The following is a 25,815-nucleotide window of genomic DNA, read 5'->3' as shown; positions in this document are numbered from 1 at the left end:
CGCGCCAAGGCGCGCTCCTTCCCCACGCCTCCGACGACTCCCGCGGCCACTTGCGCCGCGATGCCTCCTGGGAGTTGTAGGGCGGCGGCGTGTCATTTTGAGCGAATTCCCAGGCCTGGGGACTCTATATCCCGTGGTGCCCCGCGGCTGTTTCTGACGCGACCCGGAGGTCAGGGAGGTGGGGGGCGTAGCTTGTGCAGAGCCCCACCCCACTCTGCTCAGGCCGGCCGGACACGGCAGTGGCAGTAAGGGCGGCGGCGGCGGCGGCGGCGGCGGTCGGGGGAGGGGCCGGGCGGGGGGCTGGCGGCAGCGGCGGATGGACTCGCGGGTATCAGAGCTGTTCGGCGGCTGCTGCCGGCCGGGAGGGGGTCCGGCCGTGGGCGGAACCCTCAAGGCTAGGGGGGCCGGCAGCAGCAGCGGCTGCGGGGGCCCAAAGGGGAAGAAGAAGAACGGAAGGAACAGAGGGGGCAAAGCCAACAACCCCCCGTACCTGCCCCCCGAGGTGAGCACCTGAGAACTGGTGGGGCGGGAAGAAGCAACTCTTTCCGGCCCAGGACTCTAGGGAGGAGATACCCAGAGAATTAATCCCCCCTTCCGGTGTCGAGACCCCCGGGAGGAGGGGCACGGGAGGAGAACCCCTCTTTCAGGTCCCGGGACCCCAGAGAGGAAGGGCAGAGACTGGACTCTCAGGTGACAGGACCTCAGGGAGGAAGAGTGGAGAGGGAAGACTCCTCCTTCTCATCTAGATTACCCCAGGAGAGAAGTAGAGAAAGGGGATCCCAGGAAGAGCACCCCGACCAACTGCGTGTGCCGCCATAGGGGAAGAGAGACTGCATCCTGGGACGAGAGGCAGACACAGTAACCACCACTTCTAAACTTGTTCCACAGGGAGAAGGGAAGTACCCGGGAAAAGAGCAATATGTTCCACACAGACACACACACAGTACTCGGGAAAAGAGCAGTATGTTCACTACACACACACACACACACACACACAGCCTAAGCCAGTGGTTATCAAACTTTGGCATGTATCGAATCACCCGGATTGCTGGCCCCCAACACCTGGCCAATTCCTTTTTTTTTTAGACAGATTCTCACTCTGTTGCCCAGGCTGGAGTGCTGTAGGGCTATCTCAGCTCACTGCAACCTCGGCCTCCCGGGTTCTCAAGCGATTCTCCTGCCGCAGCCTCCCGAGTAGCTGGGATTACAGGTGCCCGCCACCACGCCCAGATAATTTTTGTATTTTTAGTAGAGATAGGGTTTCACCTTGTTGGCCAGGCTAGTCTCAAACTCCTGACCTCAGGTGATCCACCCGCCTCGGCCTCCCAAAGTGCTGGGATTGCAGGCGTGAGCCTCCGTGCCCAGCCTAGAATTTCTCATTCTTTCTTACTAGTGAGGATGGGCCTGAGAATTTGCATTTCTTACAAGTTCCCATGTGATACTAATGCTGCTGGTCCCAGGACCTCACTTTGGGAACCATTAGTCTGGGCCCTAGACTGTCATTCTTGTACCACATTTTTTGAAGCCACCCATCCCCAGAAAAATGATTAAAAGGTTTTTGTAAGGTTTTTATTGATGGGGAAAAAAATAATCTCCTTAACACACATGAGGTGGAGATTATGAGTGAAGACCTGTTAGGGCCTGGGAGCCAGAGAGGCTCGAAGGGATGGAATGATGACAGGAAGGGAAGAGGAAACAAAATATCCAGAGAGGGGGATAGAAAAATGCAGACTGGCCAAACAGGCAAATCCCATATCCCTTTGTACCTGGGAGGGGAAGGCTCAGGTAACGGGGTGCTTCTGTGCTGTGCTACCGACTGGAGCTAGAAGAGACTGTGGGGTGGATTCAGGATTTTACCTCCACTGAGGTTAGGGGGCAGGAGGTAAAGGCCATAGCGAGTCTGTCGCTTCATTACCTTTTCTGAGTTTTTCTGTTCCTCTCAGCCCCAGCTTTGGAGCTCTTCTCTCTCACCTAGATCTTCTCGGTCATCAGGCTTGTAGTGACCATTGCTGAGCTCACCCTTTGGCTCTGATCCAGAACCTCTTGCAGCCTCTTACTCTAGATGACATCAGCTGAAAGGGGCAGGCAGGGAGGAAATGTTGTTTCCTAGACCAGTGACAAAGAAAGGTTTTAACAGCCTGGGCACAGAGGAGACATAGACTTCTGGGAAGAGCAGGTTTGAGGCCCTGGAGGTGGGGAGGAAGGGATGATCTTGCATCTAGGAAGAACCTGCTGCCAGTGATCAAAGAATGGATTGATTCAGTGTTCTGTTCCTGGCTTAAATGGGTGACTCCTTGTGTCCTTATAGGCCTTCCCTTCATAGAGGCCATGCTGGGTCTGAATAGAGGATCTTGTCTGCCACTGACCTTTGACAGGCACTTGCCTAAGCAAGTGCCAGTGGGGCTTCCTGCTTTGTCAAGTTAGCTACCTGGACCCAGTGGGAATTGAGGGGAAGTAGGGATTGGGTCTGAACAGTGTATGGTAACTGCTCACTGTTTCTTTTCAGGCTGAAGATGGAAACATTGAATATAAAGTGAGTCCTGGCCTGGGGAAAAGCAGGGGCTGGAGTAGGTTGTCCTTGCCAGTGTGGGATAATTTATTTCTTCTTTCTTTCTTTTTTTTTTTTTTTTTGAGATGGAGTTTTGCTCTTGTTGCCCAGGCTGGAGTGCAGTGGCGCGATCTCAGATTCTCCTGCCTCAGCCTGCCAAGTAGCTGAGATTACAGGCATGCGCCACCACGCCCGGCTAATTTTGTATTTTTAGTAGAGATGAGGTTTCTCCATGTTGGTCAGGCTGGTCTCGAACTCCTGACCTCTGGTGATCCACCAGCATGGGATAAGTTCTCTGAGAGCCTTCCAACTTCATAATCTATAGCAGTTTAAGGATATGGTTCAGGTTAAGGGCTCTGTATCTCGTTCTGTTGGAAGGGGATCAGGTATGAGTTTAAGTGGAAAGGGAAAGTCCTGGTCCTTGCAGCAGGACAGGTGGGGACCATGTAGGTTTGGGAGGAACACCTCTGATTTCACCTTATGATACCCCACTTGCCCTAAGTTGAAGCTGGTGAATCCATCCCAGTACCGCTTTGAGCACCTGGTGACACAAATGAAGTGGCGGCTCCAGGAGGGACGTGGTGAGGCCGTCTACCAGATTGGGGTAGAGGACAATGGGCTGCTGGTGGGGCTGGCTGAGGAGGAAATGCGAGCTTCGCTCAAGACCCTGCACCGGATGGCAGAGAAGTATGCTTCCCCTTCCCCACCAGTTCTCCTTTACCTGACTTGGGGGGACCCACGCATTCCCAGTTACCTAGGGCCTGAGGGGCCAAGGTGGGACTTTCCTTCTCTTGACAAAGGGCTGAAGTGGGGAGGGTTAGTGTTTTGGTCCCCTCCTCTCTGGACCTAGGCTGTTTTGCTCCTTGAATTAAGATACGTGTTTTTGTTTTAAAGGGAACTGTGAATGAGAAATAGATTGGAGGGTGGTAGGAAGTGCACTAAGGTATTGGAAGCTCTGTGGGAGGTGCAGGAAGTCTGTAGGTCCAGAGCGAGCCTGAAATAGGAGAAGGACAGGTGAGATATGGCAGCTGTGGCCTTGCTGTGACAGGGTTGGGGCAGACATCACCGTTCTTCGAGAGCGAGAAGTGGATTATGATAGCGACATGCCCCGGAAGATCACCGAGGTGCTAGTACGAAAGGTCCCTGACAACCAACAGGTGAGCACACACCCATCCCTGTCTCTCATGTCCACACTGTGGAAGGGCCCTGTGGTGGCAGGCTGTCTCCTGGCCTGGGATCCTGGGGTCTTCCAGTTCATCACTTGCTCCCTAGGGAGCATCACTGCCCTTGACCCAGTCTTCAGTGAGAGGGGTGAGGGATTGGAGTCCTTATCTCTGGCAATTCATCCACAGTTCCTAGACCTCCGTGTGGCCGTCCTGGGGAATGTGGACTCAGGGAAGTCGACTCTGCTTGGAGTCCTGACCCAGGGAGAGCTGGACAATGGGCGGGGCCGGGCTCGGCTCAACCTTTTCCGCCACCTGCATGAGATTCAGTCTGGCCGAACCTCCAGCATCAGCTTCGAGATCCTGGGCTTTAACAGCAAGGGAGAGGTGCATGGGATCAATGGGACCCAATGGGGCCAGACTCTGAGGATGGGATGGTAGTAGTGAAGGACGTAGGATGGGGGTAGAGTGTGGAGACTTTTTGAAATAGTATAGATGAATGCCCTCAGGGGACTGTGAACAAGCTCTGTCCCTCAGGAAATCAATGAGGACTCAACTAAATTAAATAAAAAATGGGGTCAGGATTAAGAGGCAGGGTCACCCAGGGAATGGTTTAGGTCCTGGCAACTCTGAAGGGGTTGGAAGGGCTGGCAGGAGGCACTGAGAGCCCTGGGCCCTGGGCCAGGTGGTGAATTACAGCGACTCAAGGACAGCAGAAGAGATCTGTGAGAGCAGCTCCAAGATGATCACCTTCATCGACCTGGCAGGCCACCATAAGTACCTACACACCACCATCTTTGGCCTCACATCATACTGCCCCGACTGCGCCCTGCTCCTCGTCAGTGCCAACACTGGGATTGGTACGAGGCATTAGGGCAGGGACAGGGCTGAAGGGGGGTGCTGACTCCTACCCTGGGCCTCAAATCTTGGAGACAGACCAATGCTCCTCTTCTTCCCTCTCCTCCCTTCTGCATTCTCACTCTTCTCTCCTGCTGCTTGCTGTCCTTCTGAGGCAGCTGGCACCACAAGGGAACATCTGGGGCTGGCCCTGGCCCTGAAAGTGCCCTTCTTCATCGTGGTCAGCAAGATAGACCTGTGTGCCAAGACCACAGTGGAGAGGACAGTACGCCAGCTGGAGCGGGTCCTCAAGCAGCCTGGCTGCCACAAGGTCCCCATGCTGGTCACCTCTGAGGATGATGCCGTCACTGCTGCCCAGCAGTTTGCTCAGTCACCCAAGTAAGCCCACCTTACTCTAAAGCCCTGATCCACTAGGAAGGCTGCCACAGAGCCCAGGGCCCAGGAGCATGATATCCCACTCCTCCAGGGCCAGACCAGTTCTGGCTTAGTTCTGTGGGTGTTTCAGCTTGGGATCGTGGAGGGGCATCTTGCTAAAGGGCTTGACCCTCCCCCCAAGCCAACCTGGAGCATTGCTGATGCCTGGGACCATGGAAATGAAGTGCTATACCAGGCATTTGCTGTTGCCCCTGGGCTCTGGGATGAGCTTTTTGTGTGACATTGCTCAACTGGCTCACAAGAAGGCCCAGAGTTCCTGAGCCATTTGCAGATAGGAGAGAGGGACCCCCAGCCAAGAACAAAGCTCACCTTTCCATATATGGGGCTCTGGCCTCTGCCTCCTGTTTGGACTGTCTTCATCTGTCCATTCCATGCCTCCCTCTACAGTGTCACCCCCATCTTCACATTGTCCAGTGTGTCTGGAGAGAGTCTGGACCTCCTCAAAGTCTTTCTGAATATTCTGCCGCCACTCACCAACAGCAAAGAGCAGGAGGAACTCATGCAGCAGCTGACGGAGTTCCAGGTAGTTGACTGCCCAAACAGCTAATAGGCTGGGAAACAGGGAGCGGCTGCTTCAGACCAAACCCAGAGCCTGTTTAGAGATTTTGGACCCACCAGCCCTACTTGGCAGGCCATTGATAGTGTTTTCTTTGGCTTCAGGTAGATGAAATCTACACGGTACCAGAGGTGGGGACTGTTGTTGGAGGAACACTTTCCAGGTGAATTGTCTTGCTTGCTACCCTCCCCACTCAGCCCTCACCCATATACTCAAAGACATCCTGGCCCAAAGAAGGAGACCCTGGAATTGAACGGAACCCATTTAAAGGACATGCTTATTTGCAGATTAGGCTTTCACTATCAGAAGAGCTGGAGAACGGTAGTTTGTTGGCTTCAGAGGGAAGAAACAGTATTGCTGCCTATTGGGAATCTCCAGGTCCCTGAGAGAGAAGTGTGGGTCTTGGGCTCCAGGAAGAAAACTAGAGTGTATTCAGCTGACTTCATCTTACATAGGGAAATGAGAGACATCACTTAAGACTCTTTTCTTTCTTCCTTTTTTTTTTTGAGACAGAGTCTTGCTCTGTCGCCCAGGCTGGAGTGCAGTGGCGCGATCGTGGCTCACTGCAACCTCCGCCTCTTGGGTTACAGCAATTCGCCTGCCTCAGCCTCGAGTAGCTGGAATTACAGGTGCCTGCCACCATGCCCGGCTAATTTTTGTATTTTTAGTAAAGATGGGGTCGTTACCACGTTGGCCAGGCTGGTCTTGAATTCCTGACCTAAAGTGATCCACCTGCCTCGGCCTCCCCAAGTGCTAGGATTACAGGTGTGAGCCACCACGCCTGGCCTAAGACTGCAAAGCAGAGAATGAAACCCAAGGGGTTAACTTGCTCCTTCAGCGATTAGGTATTCAGTGTTGTTAAACCAGCAAGTGCCTCCCTCTGCCCACCATCACTGCTGGCCTTTTCTGAAATTAGTCTTCTGATTCTGAACTCTGGCAGTGATCCCCACTACATCCAAGTCAGAATTTAGGGTTCTTCTTCCCCACTTGAGGGACTCAACCCTAGAAGGGAAGGAATGCTCTGGGTGATCGTAATAGAGAAGTAGGTATGGGGACCTTGGCTGACACTGTGCCACCTGCCCTCTGGGCTGCAGTGGGATTTGCCGTGAGGGGGACCAGCTGGTGGTGGGCCCCACGGATGATGGCTGCTTCCTGGAGCTGAGAGTATGCAGCATCCAGCGCAACCGCTCTGCCTGTCGTGTGCTGCGAGCTGGTCAGGCTGCTACATTGGCGCTTGGGGACTTTGACCGTGCACTGCTTCGCAAGGTGAGGTGGGTGCATGGGTTGGGGAGGGAATGCTAACAGAAGTGCCTAGGAGACTGGCTACTGAATGAGCACCTATTTAAGACGCTTCAGAGAAACTCAGAGGAAACACACTCTCTGACCCAAGAAGCTTCTGATCTAGCTACATAGACTATAAAAACAGCATAGCGTACTCATGAGGTACAGATAACTAAATATGAATCACTATGTTACACTGTTTTTAGTGAACACTATTTTTAGTGTTCAGGACCCTAAAAATGCTTAACGTTAGATGGGCTAGAGGACGTAGGAGGTGGGTAAAGACTCATTCCGAGAGTTTTGATTATTGTCTTTTGAGGTCTTTGTGTTTAGAGTTGTGTAGAGGAAGAGGAAATTCAGGAGCTATAAAGGGTGTGGGGTGGCTGGGGAGGGAGAGTCTGATGTTAGAGCTGCCCTTCTTGGGCCTGGGGTCTGTTCCTCCCCAGGGCATGGTGATGGTGAGCCCGGAGATGAATCCTACCATCTGCTCGGTATTTGAGGCAGAGATAGTCTTACTGTTCCATGCCACCACCTTCCGACGAGGATTCCAGGTGACAGTACATGTGGGCAACGTACGTCAGACGGCAGTGGTGGAAAAGATCCATGCCAAGGTGAGAGGGACCTGGCCTTCCATTTCTCCAGAGGTCAGAAAAGAGGGAGGCCTGTCCCAGACTGGCAGAGAACTCCTTGATCCCACAATGGGAATAAAACCCCACTTAGGGTGGGTAGCGGCCTGATAGGCCTCTGGAGGGTGGAGAGCCACGGCTGGCAGAGAATGGGACAGAAGGCACTGGCCAGGGGAGTGACCACTTATCTGCTGCAGGACAAACTGCGGACAGGCGAGAAGGCAGTGGTACGTTTCCGCTTCCTGAAACACCCAGAGTACCTGAAGGTGGGCGCCAAACTGCTGTTCCGGGAGGGTGTCACCAAGGGCATCGGCCATGTCACTGATGTACAAGCCATTACAGCAGGAGAAGCCCAGGCCAACATGGGCTTCTGAATCCTTCAGGCAGGGACAATTCTATTGCTGTCCCTACAATATATAAGGTGACTTCCGGCCATGCTGCCCCACCATTGGCGGCTCTGTGTGTTAATAGGCTAGGGAGAGAGGGTTGCTGTCTGCCACTTGCTCCCTGCCAACTTTCTGGAGAGGTGCCAAACTTGGCGTGGCCAGGAAAGGGCAGTCCTGAGGGAGAAGACAGGATTCAGGGCAGTGCTCAGAAGCTGTGTGCTCACCTGGTTGGCTCATCAAACCTGGCAACCCTGTGGCCTGTCTGCTGGAGCTGACTGCATCCATTCATCAATTCCTCGGCCCCACTACTAAGACTGGGCATGTTTTGCTGGTGTGGTCTCTGCACTTCAGGAATTGTCACAACAGGGGGTAGCCCTCAAAAGCACTCCTTTTTCTATACCTCTTCTCAAGGCCATGTAAGTTGCCCATCTCTACCTGGCTGTGGACAAAAGGTTATCTGCTCTTGGCCATCTGGTGGTGGTGGTGGTGGTGGCTCAGAGTCTGAAGAAATGGCACAGGGACAGTGAATGGTAGGGTTCCCACCCTGTGCTGAGGCCTGAGGCCTCTTCCTCAGCTTTATCTCCCTTTCCTTCACTCAAGGGCCACCCAGTCCCTATCTCCCCCACCCCCTCCCGGCTTATAGGCCCCACAGGTGCTATTTGTTGTGCTGGCCCAGGCGTGGGGCTACCAAGCAAAGGCTTGGCATATACCAAAGGCCAGCTGCATGCCCATCAGTCTGGTCTTTTTCCTCTGTGGTCATGTTGGCTTTCATGCTGGATCAAATGTTTTACTTTCCCAGACTGGTGGCATCTGAGCCCCATTGTACCACTCTCGCCCCACTTTCCTGCCCCACCTAAACCCTCTTGTTTTAGTAATTTGTAGTGACTGTTCCCTTCCCTCTGTTGCAGGGAACCAGGAGGAAAGGGAAAGATGTTGCCATATTTCCTGCTCTTTAGGCATGGACTCTCCTTTCCCCTTGTTAGTGTCCTGGGTTCCCATGGACTCAGGGATTTGTTGGCTGAGGTTTCTCTGCGCATATATATATATATATATATATACATATGTATATATATTTAAATACACATATATATTGTACAGAATAAAAATGTTTTATTGAATACACTGTGCTTATGCATTAGCTACAGGCTCAGCTTCCTTCCAGGGCTAGATACCTCTCCAGGATTAGAGACAAGTGAAACCCCAACATTGCTGAGCCCTGAACGTGGAAAGAGCCCAGCTGGTATCTCGTTCACCATTGTTTTTCTCTCCTCCACATAGGTTCAGAGTTCCAGTATTGTAACCAAGTATTGTGGCCTGTTTTCCGTAGTTCAAGCGAGCAGAGTACTGAGGCCTTTCAAGTGAAATAGGTAGCTACCCTGTATTTGAAGTGTTGGCCACTTGCTAGTGGTCAGAATAGTAAGGAGCCCACTTCTGTGCCCTGTCAGAGATACAGTGTCAGCTACTTTAAAGAAGAGAATTTAGAGACAAAAGGTAATCTGGTCCTATACTTTTCAAGTTTACATAGCCTAAATTACTCTTGGAACAGTGAGGGCCACTTGACCAAACCTTAGTCCCTGTTCCTGTTTCCATGTTCAGACTACTTGATTTTGACATTTTATGGGTAAACAGGGGCCAAAGTCAACTGTAAATAGAAACTGCATTTTGAGGAGACCCTGGAAAAGAAATATGTGACCCAAAGTCCTATGCGGCATTCTGCCTCTAGAGTATTACAGTGATAGCTTCCCTACCACTCAGGCTCAGTTTTATAAAATATAACTGGTTTAACTTGCTACTAACAAGCCTGTAGTTGAACAACTTCCTCCTGTATGAGGGGCTAAGCTGTTTACTTCCTCTCTATAGCTGCTGATAGAGATGAAATCTTTGTCCACAGATTACTTATCTTTTGCCTGTATTGTAAAGGACATTTTGGAAAATCACATTTCAGTACTTAATAAGACATCTCCAGGAACTAGTGAGCCTCTCTGCAACATTAATGGAACATTTAGGGGGATAAAAAGTATGTAAGGCAGACTCCCAAGGAGTTTACACGTTTATGACCCCAATTGTGGTAATCAGATCGAAAATTCTTCACTATATACATTCATCCAATGAATATCAGCGCCTATTATGTGCAAAGCACTATGAAGAATCCTTGCCTTTAAGAAGCTACATATCTAGTTAGGGGGAAAAGGCCATGTATACAGTGAATGTAGTCTTTTTTTTTTTTTTTTTGAGACAGGGTCTCAGACTCACCCAGGCTGGAGTGCAGTGGCACAATCATGGCTTATTGCAGCCCCGAACTCCCAGATTCAGGTGATCCTCCCACCTCAGCCTCCTGAGTAGGTAGGACTACAGGCATAAGCCACCATCTGTATTTTTTGTAAAGACTGTTTTGCCATGTGGCTTAGGCCGGTTTTGAACTCCAGGGCTCCAGTAGTCCACCCACCTCAGCCTCCCAAAGTGTTAGGATTACAGGCGTCAGCCACCGTGACTGGCTAAATATTGTCTTTCATTAGATATTCAAGTATCATAAACGCAGAAAATATTTTTGAAGAAAAAAATTTCCTGGTAGATCTAGTGGTTTTCAAATCTTCCCCACCTCTTCAAACTAAATATAGAACCCCACCTCCCAATTTATAAATAAGATAAAAAGTAGAAGCTGGGGCCGGCCCGGTGGCTCACGCCTGTAATCCCAGCACTTTGGGAGGCCAATGCGGGTGGATCACTTGAGATCAAGAGTTCAAGACCAGCCTGGCCAACATGGCGAAACCCTGTCTCTACTAAAAATACAAAAATGAGTCAGGCATGATGGTGCATGCCTGTAATCCCAGCTACTCAGGGGGCTGATGCAGGAGAATCACTTGAACCCGGGAGGTGGAGGTTGCAGTGAGCCGAGATCGTGCCATTGCATTCCAGCCTGGGTGACAGGAGGGAAACTCCGTCACATAAAAAAATAAAAAAGAAGTTTGGGTATATGTATGGGAGGGATGTGTACACCATTCTCTGGGCCCACTTCACCCAGTGCCAGCTACTTCAGTTCATCTTCTTCAGTTGGGTTCCCTGTGTAATTCAAGATTCCCCATAACAGAAAAGCCAGAAGAGCTTTTTCACGCATAAGAATGGAGAACAAGAATACAGTACCATAGGCTGGGCGTGGTGGCTCATGCCTGTAATCCCAGCACTTTGGGAGGCCGAGGCGGGTGGATCACAAGGTCGAGATCGAGACCAGCCTGGCCAACATGGTGAAACCCTGTCTCTACTAAAAATACAAAAATTAGCTGGGCGTGGTGGTGCACGCTTGTAGTCCCAGCTATTCGGGAAGCTGAGGCAGGAGAATTGCTTGAACCCTAGAGGCGGAGGCTGCAGTGAGCCAAGATTGCGCCACTGCACTCCAGCCTGGCTACACACCAAGACGCCATCTCAAAAAAAAAATACAGTAGTATAAACATGGACAAGCGCAAAAAGCTACATAACAAATTTTAAACCCTAAGCTAAATATTTACACTCAGTGGGAAAGATGAACAAGCCAGTAACCCTAATGGCTGAAGCACTTACCTCTTAAATTTGTACTTAAGGGTTTAAAAAAATGTTAGTATCTTTTAGTTGAGCATTTCTCAAACTTCAGGATACACATTGGAAAATTTTTTTTTTTTTTTTTGAGACAGAGTCTTGCTGTGTCACCAGGCTGGAGTGCAGTGGCACGATCTCGGCTCACTGCAAGCTCCGCCTCCCTGGTTCAAGCGATTCTTCTGCCTTAGCCTCCCAAGCAGCTGGGACTACAGGCACGCACCACCACGCCTGGTTGTATTTTTAGTAGAGACGGGGTTTCATCATGTTGGCCAGGATGGTCTTGATCTCGTGACCTCGTGATACACCCGCCTCAGCCTCCCAAAGTGCTGGGATTACAGGCATGAGCCACTGCGCCCGGCCCACATTGGGAATTTTTTTTTTTTTAAACAGTGTCACTCTGTTGCCCAGACTGGAGTGCAGTAGCACAATCTCGGCTCACTACAACCTCTGCCTCCCAGGTTCAAGCGATTCTCCTGCCTCAGCCTCCTGAGTAGCTGGGATTACAGGCATGCGCCACCACACACAGCTAATTTTTGTTATTTTTTGTAGAGATGGGGGTTTCCCCATGTTGGCCAGCCTGGTCTCGAACTCCTGGCCTCAAGTGATCTACCCACCTTGGCCTCCCAAAGTGTGGGATTACAGGCATGAGCCACCACACCTGACCCACATTGGGAAATCTTGTTAATATCAGATTACAATTAAGTGGGAGTAGTGGTGAGGCTGAGACTATTTCTAATAAGTTCCCTGGTGATACTGAGGCTGCTGTTCCTCAAATCATACTTGGGAATAGCAATGTTCTAGAGATGATCTAGTGGGTTTTTTTGAGACAGAGTCACTCTGTCGCCCAGGCTGGAATGCAGTGGCAATCTCGGCTCACTGCAACCTCTGCCTCCCAGGTTCAAGTGATTCTCCTGCCTCAGCCTCCCAACTAGCTGAGATTACATGCACCTGCCAACATGCCCGGCTAATTTTTGTTATTTTTAGTAGATACAGGGTTTTGCCATGTTGGCCAGGCTTGTCTTGAACTCCTGACTTCACATGGTCCACCTGCCTTGGCCTCCCAAAGTGCTGGGATAACAGGCATAAACCACCTCGCCTGGCAAGATTTGATTATGACTTATCTGATCTAAACAGAGTTCCTGAACTAGTCAAGTAGCAATCTAATTCTACATTAGAACAAAATGCAAGAGATAGGCCAATGGTTAGAACTGAGGGTATAATAGGGTTTACCTGTATGAAATTCACTGTTTATTAAGTCATTTTTGTGTACAGAGAGACCTGCCCTAGTTACCATATCACTTTTAGGGTTTCAAGGCTTCACCTCACATTCTCCAGCTGACAACATGTAAATCTGGTCAAGGTATTATCTGAACTGCCAGTCACAGAGCTAGAGAGAAGTTTTTCTTTTGTTTTTTTTTTTTTTGAGACAGTCTCTCACTCTGTCACCCTGGCCGGAGTGCAGTGGCGTGATCTCAACTCACTGCAACCTCCACCTTCCAGGTTCAAGCGATTCTCCTGCCTCAGTATCCCGAGTAGCTGGGATTACAGGCGCCTGCCACCAAGCCCAGCTAATTTTTTTTTATTAGAGACGGGGTTTCACCACCTTGCCCAGGCTGGTCTCAAACTCCTGAAATCCACTCGCCTCAGCCTCCCTAAATGCTGGGATTATAGGCGTGAGGAACCGCACCCAGCCTAAAGAGAAGTTTTTTTTTTTCTTTTTTTGAGACGGAGTCTCGCTCTGTCGCCCAGGCTGGAGTGTAGTGGCACAGTCTGGGCTCACTGCAAGCTCCGCCTCCTGGGTTCACAACCATTCTCCTGTCTCAGCCTCCCGAGTAGCTGGGACTACAGGCGCCCGCCACCGCGCCCGGCTAATTGTTTTTTTGTATTTTTTTAGTAGAGACGGGGTTTCACCGTGGTCTCGATCTCCTGACCTTGTGATCCGCCCACCTTGGCCTCCCAAAGTGCTGGGATTACAGGCGTGAGCCACCGCGCCCGGCCTAGAGAAGTTTTTCTTAAAATCCCCTTTTTTTGGGGGGCCGGGATCGGTGGCTAACATCTGTAATCCCAGCAACTTTGGGAGGTCAAGGCGGGCAGATCATGAGGTCAAGAAATCGAGACCATCCTGGCCAACATGGTGAAACCTCATCTCTATTAAAAATACAAAAATTAGCTGAGCATGGTAGCATGCGCCTGTAGTCCCAGCTACTTGGGAGGCTGAGGCAGGAGAATCACTTGAACCCGAGAGGCAGAGGTTGCAGTGAGGTGAGACCGCACCACTGCATTCCAGCCTGACGACAGACGGAGACGCCATCTCAAAAAAAAAAAAAAAAAAAAATCCTTTTTTTTTTTAGACTATGCAAGTCTCATTACATTTTAAACTCTTTTTTAAACTTGGTCCCTTTTCTGTGCCAACTTTGTTTTTGTTCTTGTTTTTGTTTGAGATGGAGTCTTGCTCTGTTGACCAGGCTGGAGTGCGGTGGTGCGCTCTCAGCTCACTCCAACCTCTGCCTCCTGGGTTCAAGCGATTCTCCTGCCTCAGCCTCCTGAGTAGCTGGGATTACAGGCGTGTGCCACCACACACAGCTAATTTTTGTTATTTTTTGTAGAGATGGGGTTTCCCCATGTTGGCCAGCCTGGTCTCGAACTCCTGGCCTCAAGTGATCTGCCCACCTTGGCCTCCCAAAGTGCTGGCTTTACAGGCATGAACCACTGTGCCCGGCCCCTATTTTTTATTTTTTGAGATGAAGTCTTGCTCTGTTGCCCAGGCTGGAGTGCAGTAGCATGATCTCAGCTCAATGCAACCTCTGCCTCCAGGGTTAAAGCAATTCTTCTGCCTCAGCCTCTAAGTAGCTGGGATTACAGGTGCCCAGAACATGCCTGGCTAATTTTTCTATTTTTAGTAGAGACATGGTTTTGCCATGTTGGCCAGGCTGGTCTCGCACTCCTGACCTCAGGTGATCTGTCTGCCTCGGCCTCCCAAAGTATTGGGATTACAGGCGTGAGCCATTGTACCCAGCCAAGTTACCTAATTTGAACACACTGTTATTAATCTGCAATAATCTGTAAGGTATTATCTCCATTTTACAGATGAGAAAGTGAAGAAAATGACTTGTTCAAGGCTCTCACTGCAATAAGCAGAGCTAAGTTTGCAACCAGGTCTCTTAGACTCCAAGGCCCACACACTTTTTACTTTATGACACTGCCTCCCTAAATGCTAAAGATTAAAAACTCAGTGGTAGGATGAATTTTTACATCTCAGTCAGCAGTGGGATTAGAATCCATGCCCGTGAAGAGATGGGACCGTAACTCAGCACCTAAATGGATTATTTTTTGTATTAAAAATTTCATAATTCCCCTTCTCAGGGAAATCTGTAAAGATAAAATATTAAAGATAAAGATCTGTAAAGATAAAAAATACTAAATCCTAAAGGCAAGCCTGAGGGCAGCATTAATGTGTTAATGGCTTAAAAAATGATTCCAATGTTTGCATGCCCTCAGGCCTGGAGCGTTTAATAGTGCAGGCCAAAGGGCTCTTGGGATTTCTTTTGCCTTGATGAGATACGGCAGAAACAACCTGGGGGTTTGAAGAGTGGGGCTGCAAAAAGGATTTCTGCAACTCCAATGCAAAATGATAGTCCATGTGTTCTGGCATATCCCATACCGGTACTAGGGAGCCACACTTCTCACAGGGCACTTGGTCTTCAGCAGCTAGAAAACTTGGAGTTGGGGTTGCTTTCTGAGTCACCTCCAGTGTAGATTTGGAAGCTGAAGAGGCATGCATGCTTTGGCTGTTGTGGGCAAAATCCATGTCTGCAGGAGTTGCTTTAGAGGACTCTTCTAGCTTCAACACCCCTTCACAAACAGGGACACATCCTGGATACTCTGTTGGTAAAGAGTTTGGTAATGCTTTACTGTTGGACCATGGGTTTTGTGGGGAGAAAGAAACTGAAGAACTATTAAATTGTTTCTGCTTTAGAAGCAGACTTTTCTGCCTAAAGAAGGGCTCAGTTCCTGTACTGTGACTGGTTTGAAAAGGTAATGAGGACTTGGATGGTGAATTGCTCATGGGAGCCTGAGTGGGAGCAGTAAGAGATGAAAGCGAAGCTTCTTTAACTTTCTGCCTTTCTGCAGCTTTTTGGAAGAATGATTCCAGAGACGTGGTTGCTTTCTTAGTGGCTGTCACCGCTGGGCCACTTCCCTGGGTCTTAGCTTCTGAGCTGGTAACTGGCACCTTTGGCAGAGAACTTGGGTCACTGCTCAAGAAGCTGGTGATGTCTGTACAAGATGAAGGGGCAGAGGCAGAAAATTTTGTAGCACAGAGGAAAAGCATTGTGAGAGGAGGAGACCTATACAGAAAGTAAAGAAATAAGATGATTAGCAATTTAGAAGATTAAAATAGTGACCTATTGCTAATTCCATGAATTGCATCTGTTTTATTTCACCATAGGACAGATTTAATCCATAGATGACTAGGATTCTGGTTCTGCCACAGAAATAATTCTTTACTGCAGTGGTTCTCAAATGTTAATGTGTATCAGAGATTAACAGACCTGGGATGACAGAGAATTTAATTTCCTAGGTGATGCTGATGTTATGTCTTGAGAACCACTAATTTAGTAACCACTCACCTCCCGAAAGCTAGAGATTATTGTTTTTTTATAAGGTACCGCTGGAAAGCTGCTGTTAATTCAGGGTTGGGGCAAGAAATTTTATTCAGGACAACAAAAAGCTTTAGCATATTTAGACTAGAAAGACTTGAAAAAATCCTCTTAGCCATTATCCCGTTTTTAAACAGGGCACTACCTAACCCTGACTGACTTACCACTCTGGAATTTCTAGAGAATGAAATTCCACAACTGCTTTTCATTACTAGTCCCAATTTCAGAAACATTTTAAGAAATTCTTGTGATAGCCAGGAGCGGTGGCTCACGCCTGTAATCCCAGCATTTTGGGAGGCCAAGGCGGGTGGGTCATGAGGTCAGGAGTATGAGACCAGCCTGACCAACATGGTGAAATCCCATCTCTACTAAAATACAAAAATTAGCTGGGCGTGGTGGCGGGTGCCTGTAACCCAGCTACTTGGGAGGCTGAGGCAGAAGAATTGCTTGAACCCGGGAGGTGGAGGCTGCAGTAAGCGGAGATGGCGCCACTGCACTCTAGCCTGGGCGACAGAGACAGACTCCCTCTCAAAAAAAGAAAAAAAAAAAAAAAAAAGAAATCAGAAATTTTTGTCGTAAAATTCCTCATTGTGTCTAATCACTCAAATTTTCACATGAGCTGAATTTCAGAAGATGAAATCTGCTTTTATGTACAAATTAGTCCTTCAATGAGATAAAGGGTAAATATCATTTTAAAGTTATTATTAAAGTATCGGCCGGGCACAGTGGCTCACACCTGTAATCCCAGCACTTTGGGAGGCCGAGGTGGGTGAAACACCTGAGGTCAGGAATTTGAGACCAGCCTGGCCAACATGGAGAAACCCTGTCTCTACTAAAAGTACAAAACTTAGCCGGGCGTGGTGGCGGGCACCTGTAATCCCAGCTACTCAGGAGGCTGAGGCAAGAGAATTGCTTGAACCCGGGAGGCGGAGGTTGCAGTGAGCCGAGATTGCGCCACTGCACTCCAGCCTGGGCAACAAGAGCGAGATTCCATCTCAAAAAAAAAAAAAAAAGTATCCCAATATCCTCAGGTTTCATGCTTTGGGACAGTCTTATAATCAGATAATTTTGATGCTTCCCTGTGCATCACGGAGTTTCACACGGTTGGTGAGTAGTATTTGTTATAGTTTGTCAATTTATAACTTCAAATAAGGTTTCACGTGTACATTAGTACCACGGTTATTTGGTTTTGTAAAACTTCAATATTTGAAAATAAATATATGAGGAAGTATTAAGTAAATTATCCTCAGAACAAATACTTTATTTATTTATTTATTTGTTGTTGTTGTTGTTGGAGATGGAATTTCGCTCTTGTTGCCCAGGCTGGAGTGCAATGGCGCGATCTCAGCTCACTGCAACCTCCACCTCCCGGGTTCAGGCAATTCTCCTGCCTCAGCCTCCCAAGTAGCTGGGATTACAGGCACCCGCCACCATGCCTGGCTAATTTTTGTATTTTTAGTAGAGACAGGGTTTCACCATGTTGGCCGGGCTGGTCTTGAACTCCTGACCTCAGGTGATCCGCCTGCCTCGGCTTCCGAAAGTGCTGGGATTACAGCCATGAGCCACCTCGCCCGGCCCTATGAACAAAGACTAAGAGACTCTACCATATTATAGGTCTGTACATGTAATTGTACTGCCAATATATTTAGATAAGTAATAAGTGATTAACTAAACTTTGATTTTATTTTGTATAATCTTCAATATACATCTGTAAGTGAGCAACCGACTTACCTTTCTCTCTCTCTTTTTTTTTTTTTTTTTTTTTTTTGAGACGGAGTCTCGCTCTGTCGCCCAGGCTGGAGTGCAGTGGCGCAATCTCAGCTCACTGCAAGCTCCGCCTCCTGGGTTCACGCCATTCTCCTGCCTCAGCCTCTCTGAGTAGCTGGGACTACAGGCGCCCGCCACCGCGCCCAGCTAATTTTTTTTTTTTTTTTTTTTTTTTGAGACGGAGTCTTGCTCTGTCCCCCAGGCTGGAGTGCAGTGGCGCGATCTCGGCTCACTGCAAGCTCCGCCTCCCGGGTTCACGCTATTCTCCCGCCTCAGCCTCCCGAGTAGCTGGGACTACAGGCGCCCGCCAACACTCCTGGCTAATTTTTTGTATTTTTGGTAGAGACGGGGTTTCACCGTGTTAGCCAGGATGGTCTCGATCTCCTGACCTCGTGATCCGCCCGCCTCGGCCTCCCAAAGTGCTGGGATTACAGGCTTGAGCCACCGTGCCCGGCACCCAGCTAATTTTTTGTATTTTTAGTAGAGACGGGGTTTCACCGTGGTCTCGATCTCCTGACCTCGTGATCCGCCCGCCTCGGCCTCCCAAAGTGCTGGGATTACAAGCGTGAGCCACCGCGCCCGGCCACCTTTCTCTCATAATTATATTTCTATTGTGAATTTGGAATACTTTAAAAAAATGGAAGGGCTTTATTAAATATGTAATTAAAGGATTCCAATCCTGAAAATCATTACTATCTGGACAGAAAATGAAGATGCTCCAAAAAGAGGCTTATATTTCATGACCAACAGAAGTGAAGTTTACTAATGAATATGACATTTGGTATAATACCAGTGGAGCTTGTAACTGAGTTGGGATGTCAGATAGAGAACATCAGTGAACACAGGTCACCTTTATAATCAAGAAAGATGCTTTTAAGATAGAACAATCAACTAGTTTGAAGTTCCCAAATGTATCCTTGAAATTTGAGCTCTGTTCTCCAAGTGCAACTGGTCATTTCCCTGACCAAGCCAATACAGGGTAAGGGTCTAACCTTCTCCTGGGAACTGGAATGTATCAGCTGTAGGCAAATGATCTGTGCTGAGCTGTCTTGTTTCTGAGGTTGGTACTGTATTTTCTCCCAGAGTAATAGGTACTGGTAGTCTGGGTCAGAGTCTATCCCAGATAGAAGAGCTCAGATTCCTACTACTTGTAGAACTAAGACAGAGATTCCTACTACTTGTAGAACTGAGACAGACCTCAGGTGATTCACCCACCTCGGCCTCCCAAAGTGCTGGGATTACAGGCGTGAGCCACTGCGCCCAGCCGATACTTTAATAATAACTTTAAAATGACATTTACCCTTTACCTCATTGAAGGACTAATCTGTACATAAAAGCATATTTCATCTTCTGAAATTCAGCTCATTTGAAAATTTGAGTGATTAGACATAATGAGGAACTTTATGACAAAAATTATGTCTTGTAGAGCTAAGACAGAGCTCAGAATCATCATCTATTCTGAGAAGATGAGCTAGAAAAGAACTCACCATTCTGTCTGGATTCCAGAAGTATTACAGTTCTTGATGACAGTAAATGCATCATGGCTCATCTTGTGAGCATCATAGCGGGTAAGGGCACAGCAGCGGCGCAGGCTGCTGAGGCGTTTGTCTCCTTGTACACGAATGCTCACAGCCAGCTGGGTGGCTACCCTGTCATTCTGTGGGTGGGAAAGGATGGAGACCAGAAATAAAGTTATGAGAAGCATCTGAATTCTAGGTACTGAACTGCAGGAAAGGAAATTAAAAGAACCAGGATGACAATGGTTTGGAAACAGTAGTTTAAAAGTCAAGAATAAAGGTAAACTGAGTTCTGCAAAGAGTAAAGATAAAATATAAAAAAGAGAAAGAGGCCAGGCATGGTGGCTTACGCCTGTAATACCAGCACCTTGGGAGGCTGAGGCAGGTGGATCACCTGAAGTCAGGAGTTCGAGACTAGCCTGGCAAACATGGCGAAATCCCATCTCTACTGAAAAATACAAAAAACTAGCCAGCCGTGGTGGCAGGCACCTGTAATCCCAGCTACTCGGGAGGCTGAGACAGGAGAACTGCTTGAACCTGGGAGGCAGAGGTTGCAGTGAGCCAAGATGGTGCCACTGCACTCCAGCCTGGACGACAGAGCAAGACTCTGTCTCAAAAAAAAAAAAAAAAAAAGAATCTATATGCAACTCTATATGCAACAGAATGCATTTTCTGAATAGAAATCTGATTACATGGTTCCACAAAAAAGTGTTAATGCTATTTCTGGGTGTAAAAAGTCACTGAAGAAGACACAATTTGGATTATGGAACATCAGAGTATCCTACGATGTTTTGACAGATGATGGGAACAGGACAGAACAAATGAAAATGGGACTCCCCTAAATGTTTTTCATGGTGTCTAAGCAGGACAATTAAAACAAATATCTACAATACTAGATACTATTTTGTGACTGAAGGAAGGTTTCAGGTAAGTAATTGTCTGAAAGCAAAGTGGAACTAGCCTTCAAGTCATATCTTTTTTTCTGCCCTGGGGCTCTTATGGTAAACAAACATTCGCCATCAATTCCAGAAGTTTCTACCAACACCTTTTTACAGCTTATCTAGAGAAGATACCATGTAGTGAGCCTGCCTTGAGACAGCAAGATCATGACTCACTTTTCAGTGAAGTCTGAAGCATCTGAATACTGTAATCTCAGCAAACTGAGACATAATGGTCAAGAGGCAGAAATATAAGAAGGTGAAAATTCTACATAAGGGGCCCCTATCAAAAGATGCTAGTGAGAAGAAGTACCCCTAAGGCAAACAAGCTAAGAGCAGGAACTACTTTTTGGATAAAAAATATATTTGTACAGATTTATATATCTTGAGGGAATACAAATTGGCAATTACAAAGGGGTCCTTGTTGACTAAAATTATTCAACTATAACTGCATGCCTAGACAGTGCCTACAGATGCAGGAGAGAACAAAATAAAGTCCAGGTCCTCATGGATCCTATGTTGTAGTAGGAACTATAGATAATAAAAAATAGACATGTAACAGAAATGACCACAGAGATGAGTGCTATGAAGAAAAGAGAGTGATGGAGGCTGCTGCTGTGATAGGGTAACTAGGGAGGACCTCCTGGAGAAGGTAAAACATGCACAGAGATTTGACTAAATCAAGGAAGCAAATATTAAGAATATGTGAACAAAGAGTCTACAGGGCAAAGAAACGGGAAGTGCTAAAGTAAGTGTGTTAGATAAAGGGACGGAGGCCAATGAAGTGGAGACTAGAATAAGTGAGGGGAAGATAACAGATGGGGTCAGAGAAGTAGCAAGAAATTAGATTATATTTGGTTTTATAGAATTACTTAAAAAAAATTCCTTAATATGCCTTAAGTGTGAAGGGAAACCACTGGAATGTTTTAAACAGTGAAGTGATAGGATCTGCTATGTCCTGAATTATTTTTGGCATAAAATCCTTTGAAGCTTAAAGATAGATTTTCAGGGATCCCCACTGGATACAAAGTGGGAAGAAAAGGCTAGGCACAGTGGCTCATGCCTGTACTCCCAGCACTGTGGGAGGCTAAGGCAGGAGGATTACTTGAGCCCAGGAGGTTGAGGCTATAAGGCTGCAGTGAGCTAAGGTTGTGTTACTGTGCTCCAGCATGGATGACAGCCAAGACCCTGTCTCTTAGAAAAAAAAAAAGGGGAAAGAAAGGCCCCAGGGACTTATACAGAGATGAGAAACAAGTGCCACCTAGTGGGCAAAAGCTGAAAAGGGCGATAATGCAACTGGATCAAATCCCTCTTTATGATGCCTACCAAAGGAACAAACATTTACCACCTATTCCAGCTAAAAAGGAGCAAACAAGCAGTTTTGGACTATTCTTGACATGTACAGTTGACTTGTAGAACACCAAGACATTTCAAAAGAAGAGGATGCATCAAACAATACCGTTAGGAAAGTGAGAAGAAAACCTATAGAATGGGAGAAAATATTTGCAAATCACGTATCTGACAAGGGACATGTTAAAACTCAATAATAAAGAGACAACCCAATTTAAAAAAGGGAAGAGGATTTTTGTTTTTTCTTTTTATTTTTGAGATGGAGCTTTGCTCTTGTCGCCCATGCTGGAGTGCAATGGTGCAATCTCGGCTCACTGCAACCTCCACCTCCAGGTTCAAGCGATTCTCCTGTCTTAGCCTCCTGCGCAGTGGGAATTACAGGTGCCCGCCACCATGCCCAGCTAATTTTTGTATTTTAGTAGAGACGGGGTTTCGCCATGTTGGCCAGGCTAGCCTCGAACTCCTGACCTCAGGTGATCCGCCCACCTCGGCCTCCAAAAATTTGAGCCACCACGCCCGGCCCAGGAAGAGGATTGCAACAAACATTTCCCCAAAGATATACAAATGTCCAACAAGCACATGAAAAGATTATCAGAGAATGTAAGTCAAACCATAATGAGATACCATTTCACACCCACTAGAATGGCTAAAATTTAAAAAGTCAGTAACAAGGATGTGGAAAAATTGGAACCATCTTACATTGATGGTAGGGATGTGAAATGGTGTAGCCAATGTGGAAAACGGTCTGGCAATTCCTCAAAATGCTAAACATAGAGTTGCCATATGACCCAGAAATTACACTCCAAGGTATATGCTGAAAAGAAAACAGGTGTCTACACAAAAACTTGTAGATGAATGTTCATATCAACATTATTCATAATAGCCAAAAGTGGAAATATACTCAAATGTCCATTCACTAATAAGTAGATAAGCAAAATATGGTATATATTAATACAATAGAATATTATTCAGCCACAAAAAGGTGTCAGTCCTGGCCGGGTGCGGTGGCTCATGCCTGTAATCCCAGCACTTCAGGATGCCGAGGCAGGAGGATCACAAGGTCATGAGATCGAGACCACCCCGGCCAACATAGTGAAACCCTATCTCTACTAAAAATAGAAAAATTAGCTAGGCGTGACTATAGGCGCGTGCCTATAGTCCCAGCTACTCGGGAGGCTAAGACAGCAGAATCACTTGAACTCGAGAGGCGGAGGTTGCAGTGAGCCGAGACTGCATTACTGCACTCCAGCCTGGTGACAGAGCGAGACTCCGTCTCAAAAAAAAAAAAAAAAAAAAAGACTATTGATACATGCTACAATATGGCTGAACCTTGAAAACATGTTAAGTGAAAGACTTCAAGCCAGTCACAAAAGACCACATATTTTCACAAAAGACCACTTTATATGAAATGTCCAGAACAGTAAGCAGTGTAGTGGTTGCCTAGGGCTGGGGGGTAGCTGAGAGAGAAATGGGGAGTGACTGGTAATGGGCACAGGATTTCTTTTGGGATGATAAAAATGCTCAAATTGATTGTAGAATAGTTGTAGAACTCTGCAATATACTAAAACCACTGAATTATTTTAAATGGGTGAATTTTATGGTATGTAAAGTATATGTCAATAAAGCTATTTAAAAAGGAGAGAAACTGCTGGGTGCGGTGGCTCATGCCTGTAATCCCAGCACTGGGAGGCCAAGATGGGCAGATCACCTGAGGTCAGGAGTTCGAGATCAGCCCAGCCAACATGGTGAGACCCTGTCTCTACTAAAAATAAAAAAATTAGCTGGGCATGGTGGCGGGCACCTGTAATCCCAGTTACTCGGGAGCCTGAGACAGGAGAATCGCTTGAACTTGGGAGACGGAGGTTGCAGTGAGCCAAGATTGCTCCACTGTACTCCAGCCTGGGCGATAGAGCGAAACTCAGTCTCAAAAAAAAAAAAAAAGGAAACTAATCGTCAGATGTCTTTAACATTAGAAAGAAAAATGTACAATGCTCAGAATTTTTTTTTAAGTCAAATATACAGAGATAGAGAATAAAACAGTAGTTACCTGGGACAGGGGAGGGGAGGAGGAAATGGGGAGATGTAAGTAAAAGGATATAAAGTAGCAGACACGTAGGGTGAACAAGTCTATTGAGCTAATGTACAAGTGAGGACTATACTTAATAAAATTCTATTAGAGATTTTAAGTAGATTTTAACTACTTTTTTTTTTACAAAAAAGTATGTGAAATGATAGATATGTTAATTTGCTACACTATAGTAACCATTTTACTATATGTATCCCATAGCATCATGTTGTAAACATCAAATATACACAATAAAATGTGCTTAAAACTGCCACTACTGGCTGGGTGTGGTGGCTTATGTCTGTAATCCCAACACTTTGGGAGGCTGAGGTGGGCGGATCACCTGAGGTGAGGCATTCAAGACCAGCCTGGCCAATATGGTAGAACCCCGTCTCTACTGAAAATACAAAAAAAAAATTAGCCAGGTGTGGTGTGTGCCTGTAATCCTAGCTACTTGGGATGGTGAGGCAGGAGAATCACTTGAACCCGGAGGTGGAGGTTGCAGTGAGACAAGATCATGCCACTGCACTCCAGCCTGGGCAACAAGAGGGAAAACTCTATGTCTCAAAAAAAAAAAAAAAAAAATTTCTTAAAATGTCCTCGGCTGGAGTTCAAGACCAGCCTGAGCAACCTAGCAAGACCCTGTCTCTACAAAAAATTAAAAAATTTAGCCAGTTGTAGTGGCATGCACCTGTAGTCCCAGCTACTCAGGAGGCTGAGTTGGGAGGAGAGCTTGAGACTAGGAGGTCGAGGTTGCAGTGAGCCATGATTGTGCCAGTGTACTCAGCCTGGGAGACAGAGTGAGACCATGTCTCAAAAAAAAAGGAAAAAGAAAGAAAACGGCTATTTCCTATGCTATACTTTTTTCTGTCTTTGTTCCTTTTGTTCCTGCTCCGTAAACTAAAGAGCAGCTGATATGTAAATTGCAAAGCCCACCCCAGGAATAAAGAAAGAAAATCTTACATCATTTCGGTCTTTAGTCAGTCTCTCCTCTAGTTCCTGGGCTAATTGCAACAGCCACCATTGTACCTAAAAAAGTATTGAGACTTTAATCTTTCATTTAAACACTCGAAGTCTGTTAAGAACTAGATGGTGTTATTTGTTCTTTTTTTTCTCCCAAACAGAACTGTGCACCAAAGACTCCCCATAATCAAAGGATCTCCGGATCATAGAAATGTTCCCAGTCCTTCTGTCCTGCCCTAGCTCAAGCCTTTCATTTTCTTTTCCTGCTTGTTTGCCATCAGGTGACTTTCAAGCATGTTCCACCTCTGAGAAAAAGATAAGACCCAAACTTGAAGCATAATATCCTAGGCTTTCCAAGTCTCCATCTACTAAACAAATGAGAAATTCCATTTTATTTCAATGGAAGAAAGAGAAAAAAGTAATAATCATAAACTAGTCAATTTTCAACCCAAGGAGAGAACATCTGTTTTCTTCATACTTTATAAAGGTCTCCTCTAAACCTATTAAACCTTCCACAGCTACGAAAACCTACCCACTGACCCTTTTAAAAGAGGTAATGTTCTGTCAAGAATACCTGCTTACCTGTTCCCGAGTAGCAAGAGCTGTTTTTCCTGGGAAGTTCTTACTACAGCCAATGGTTTTGGGTAGTTGCCTGGGTTTAACTGGATCATGTTCAATCCCTCGGCACATGGCATATAGCCAAGACCTAATAAGACCAGCAAAAAACGTTAAGGTGAAATTAAATGATTATTCTTGTTAAAACCAAATAACTATATTATATTACCCTTTTATCTTTTTCATAAAAAAGGAAAACCTTGTCCAAAATTTAGTGTACTGGAACTCTGACAAAACCCCTGCCCTTCTCAGTGAATTCCAGTGCAATATATGGACAATGAGAACACTGGTTCTGTTTTCTAAAGCCAAGTCAGCATTTGTATTTTTGGAAAAATGCCAAGCAAGCCACTAATTCATATCCCAAAGTGTGTGTGTGCTTGCTAGGGCATTAAACACAAGGATTTTAAGAGAATATAGCATCTCAGCATGCATGAATGATGTAATTAGTATATACTCAGGCATCAAAGTAACAAATCTTATCTATCAACCACCTAGGTAAATGGAAAAAACTAGACTGAT

General features: G+C 46.9%; 2 protein-coding genes across 8 annotated transcripts in view; one reads left to right on the top strand and one right to left on the bottom strand.

Annotated features, from left to right (window-relative positions):
- Positions 1 to 211: 211 nt before the first annotated feature.
- Positions 212 to 24,997, top strand: GTPBP2 (GTP binding protein 2). 4 transcript variants are annotated; one of them, XM_063633121.1, is made up of 13 exons: positions 413 to 502; positions 747 to 858; positions 2,507 to 2,533; positions 3,051 to 3,235; positions 3,597 to 3,705; positions 3,901 to 4,098; positions 4,397 to 4,571; positions 4,728 to 4,947; positions 5,392 to 5,527; positions 5,665 to 5,723; positions 6,655 to 6,826; positions 7,288 to 7,452; positions 7,665 to 8,971. In XM_063633121.1, exons 4-13 carry the CDS (start codon positions 3,102 to 3,104, stop codon positions 7,839 to 7,841), a joined length of 1,545 nt encoding a protein of 514 aa, XP_063489191.1. In that variant the 5' UTR covers positions 413 to 502; positions 747 to 858; positions 2,507 to 2,533; positions 3,051 to 3,101; the 3' UTR covers positions 7,842 to 8,971. The 4 variants fall into 4 exon arrangements, with proteins under 4 accessions (XP_055119972.1, XP_055119973.1, XP_063489190.1 ...); XM_055263997.2 differs by lacking the exon at positions 747 to 858 and having other exon boundaries at positions 212 to 502; XM_055263998.2 differs by lacking the exons at positions 747 to 858; positions 7,665 to 8,971 and adding an exon at positions 24,843 to 24,997 and having other exon boundaries at positions 270 to 502.
- POLH (DNA polymerase eta) overlaps positions 14,739 to 25,815 on the bottom strand; it is a 38,495-nt gene continuing 27,418 nt past the window's right edge. For 3 of the 4 annotated variants that reach the window (XM_055263994.2, XM_063633096.1, XM_063633095.1), the window contains 4 exons: positions 25,264 to 25,387; positions 24,682 to 24,747; positions 19,336 to 19,505; positions 14,739 to 15,769 (listed from right to left, as the gene is read on the bottom strand). In XM_055263994.2, the coding sequence (XP_055119969.1) occupies positions 14,872 to 15,769; positions 19,336 to 19,505; positions 24,682 to 24,747; positions 25,264 to 25,387 (1,258 nt within the window). In that variant the 3' untranslated portion in view covers positions 14,739 to 14,871. The remainder of the gene's footprint in view (positions 15,770 to 19,335; positions 19,506 to 24,681; positions 24,748 to 25,263; positions 25,388 to 25,815) is intronic. The other variant, XM_055263996.2, reaches the window with a different exon arrangement.

The sequence above is a fragment of the Symphalangus syndactylus genome, chromosome 23 (genome assembly GCF_028878055.3).
Source record: "Symphalangus syndactylus isolate Jambi chromosome 23, NHGRI_mSymSyn1-v2.1_pri, whole genome shotgun sequence".
NCBI lineage: Eukaryota > Metazoa > Chordata > Mammalia > Primates > Hylobatidae > Symphalangus > Symphalangus syndactylus.
This window is presented reverse-complemented; position numbering and strand designations above follow the sequence as displayed.

Coding starts and splice junctions, on each gene's coding strand:
- GTPBP2 (XM_055263997.2), top strand. CDS start 317: ATGGACTCGCGGGTATCAGAGCTGTTCGGCGGCTGCTGCCGGCCGGGA. Junction 2,534..3,050: donor ATGGAAACATTGAATATAAA/GTGAGTCCTGGC, acceptor ACTTGCCCTAAG/TTGAAGCTGGTGAATCCATC. Junction 4,099..4,396: donor GCTTTAACAGCAAGGGAGAG/GTGCATGGGATC, acceptor GCCCTGGGCCAG/GTGGTGAATTACAGCGACTC.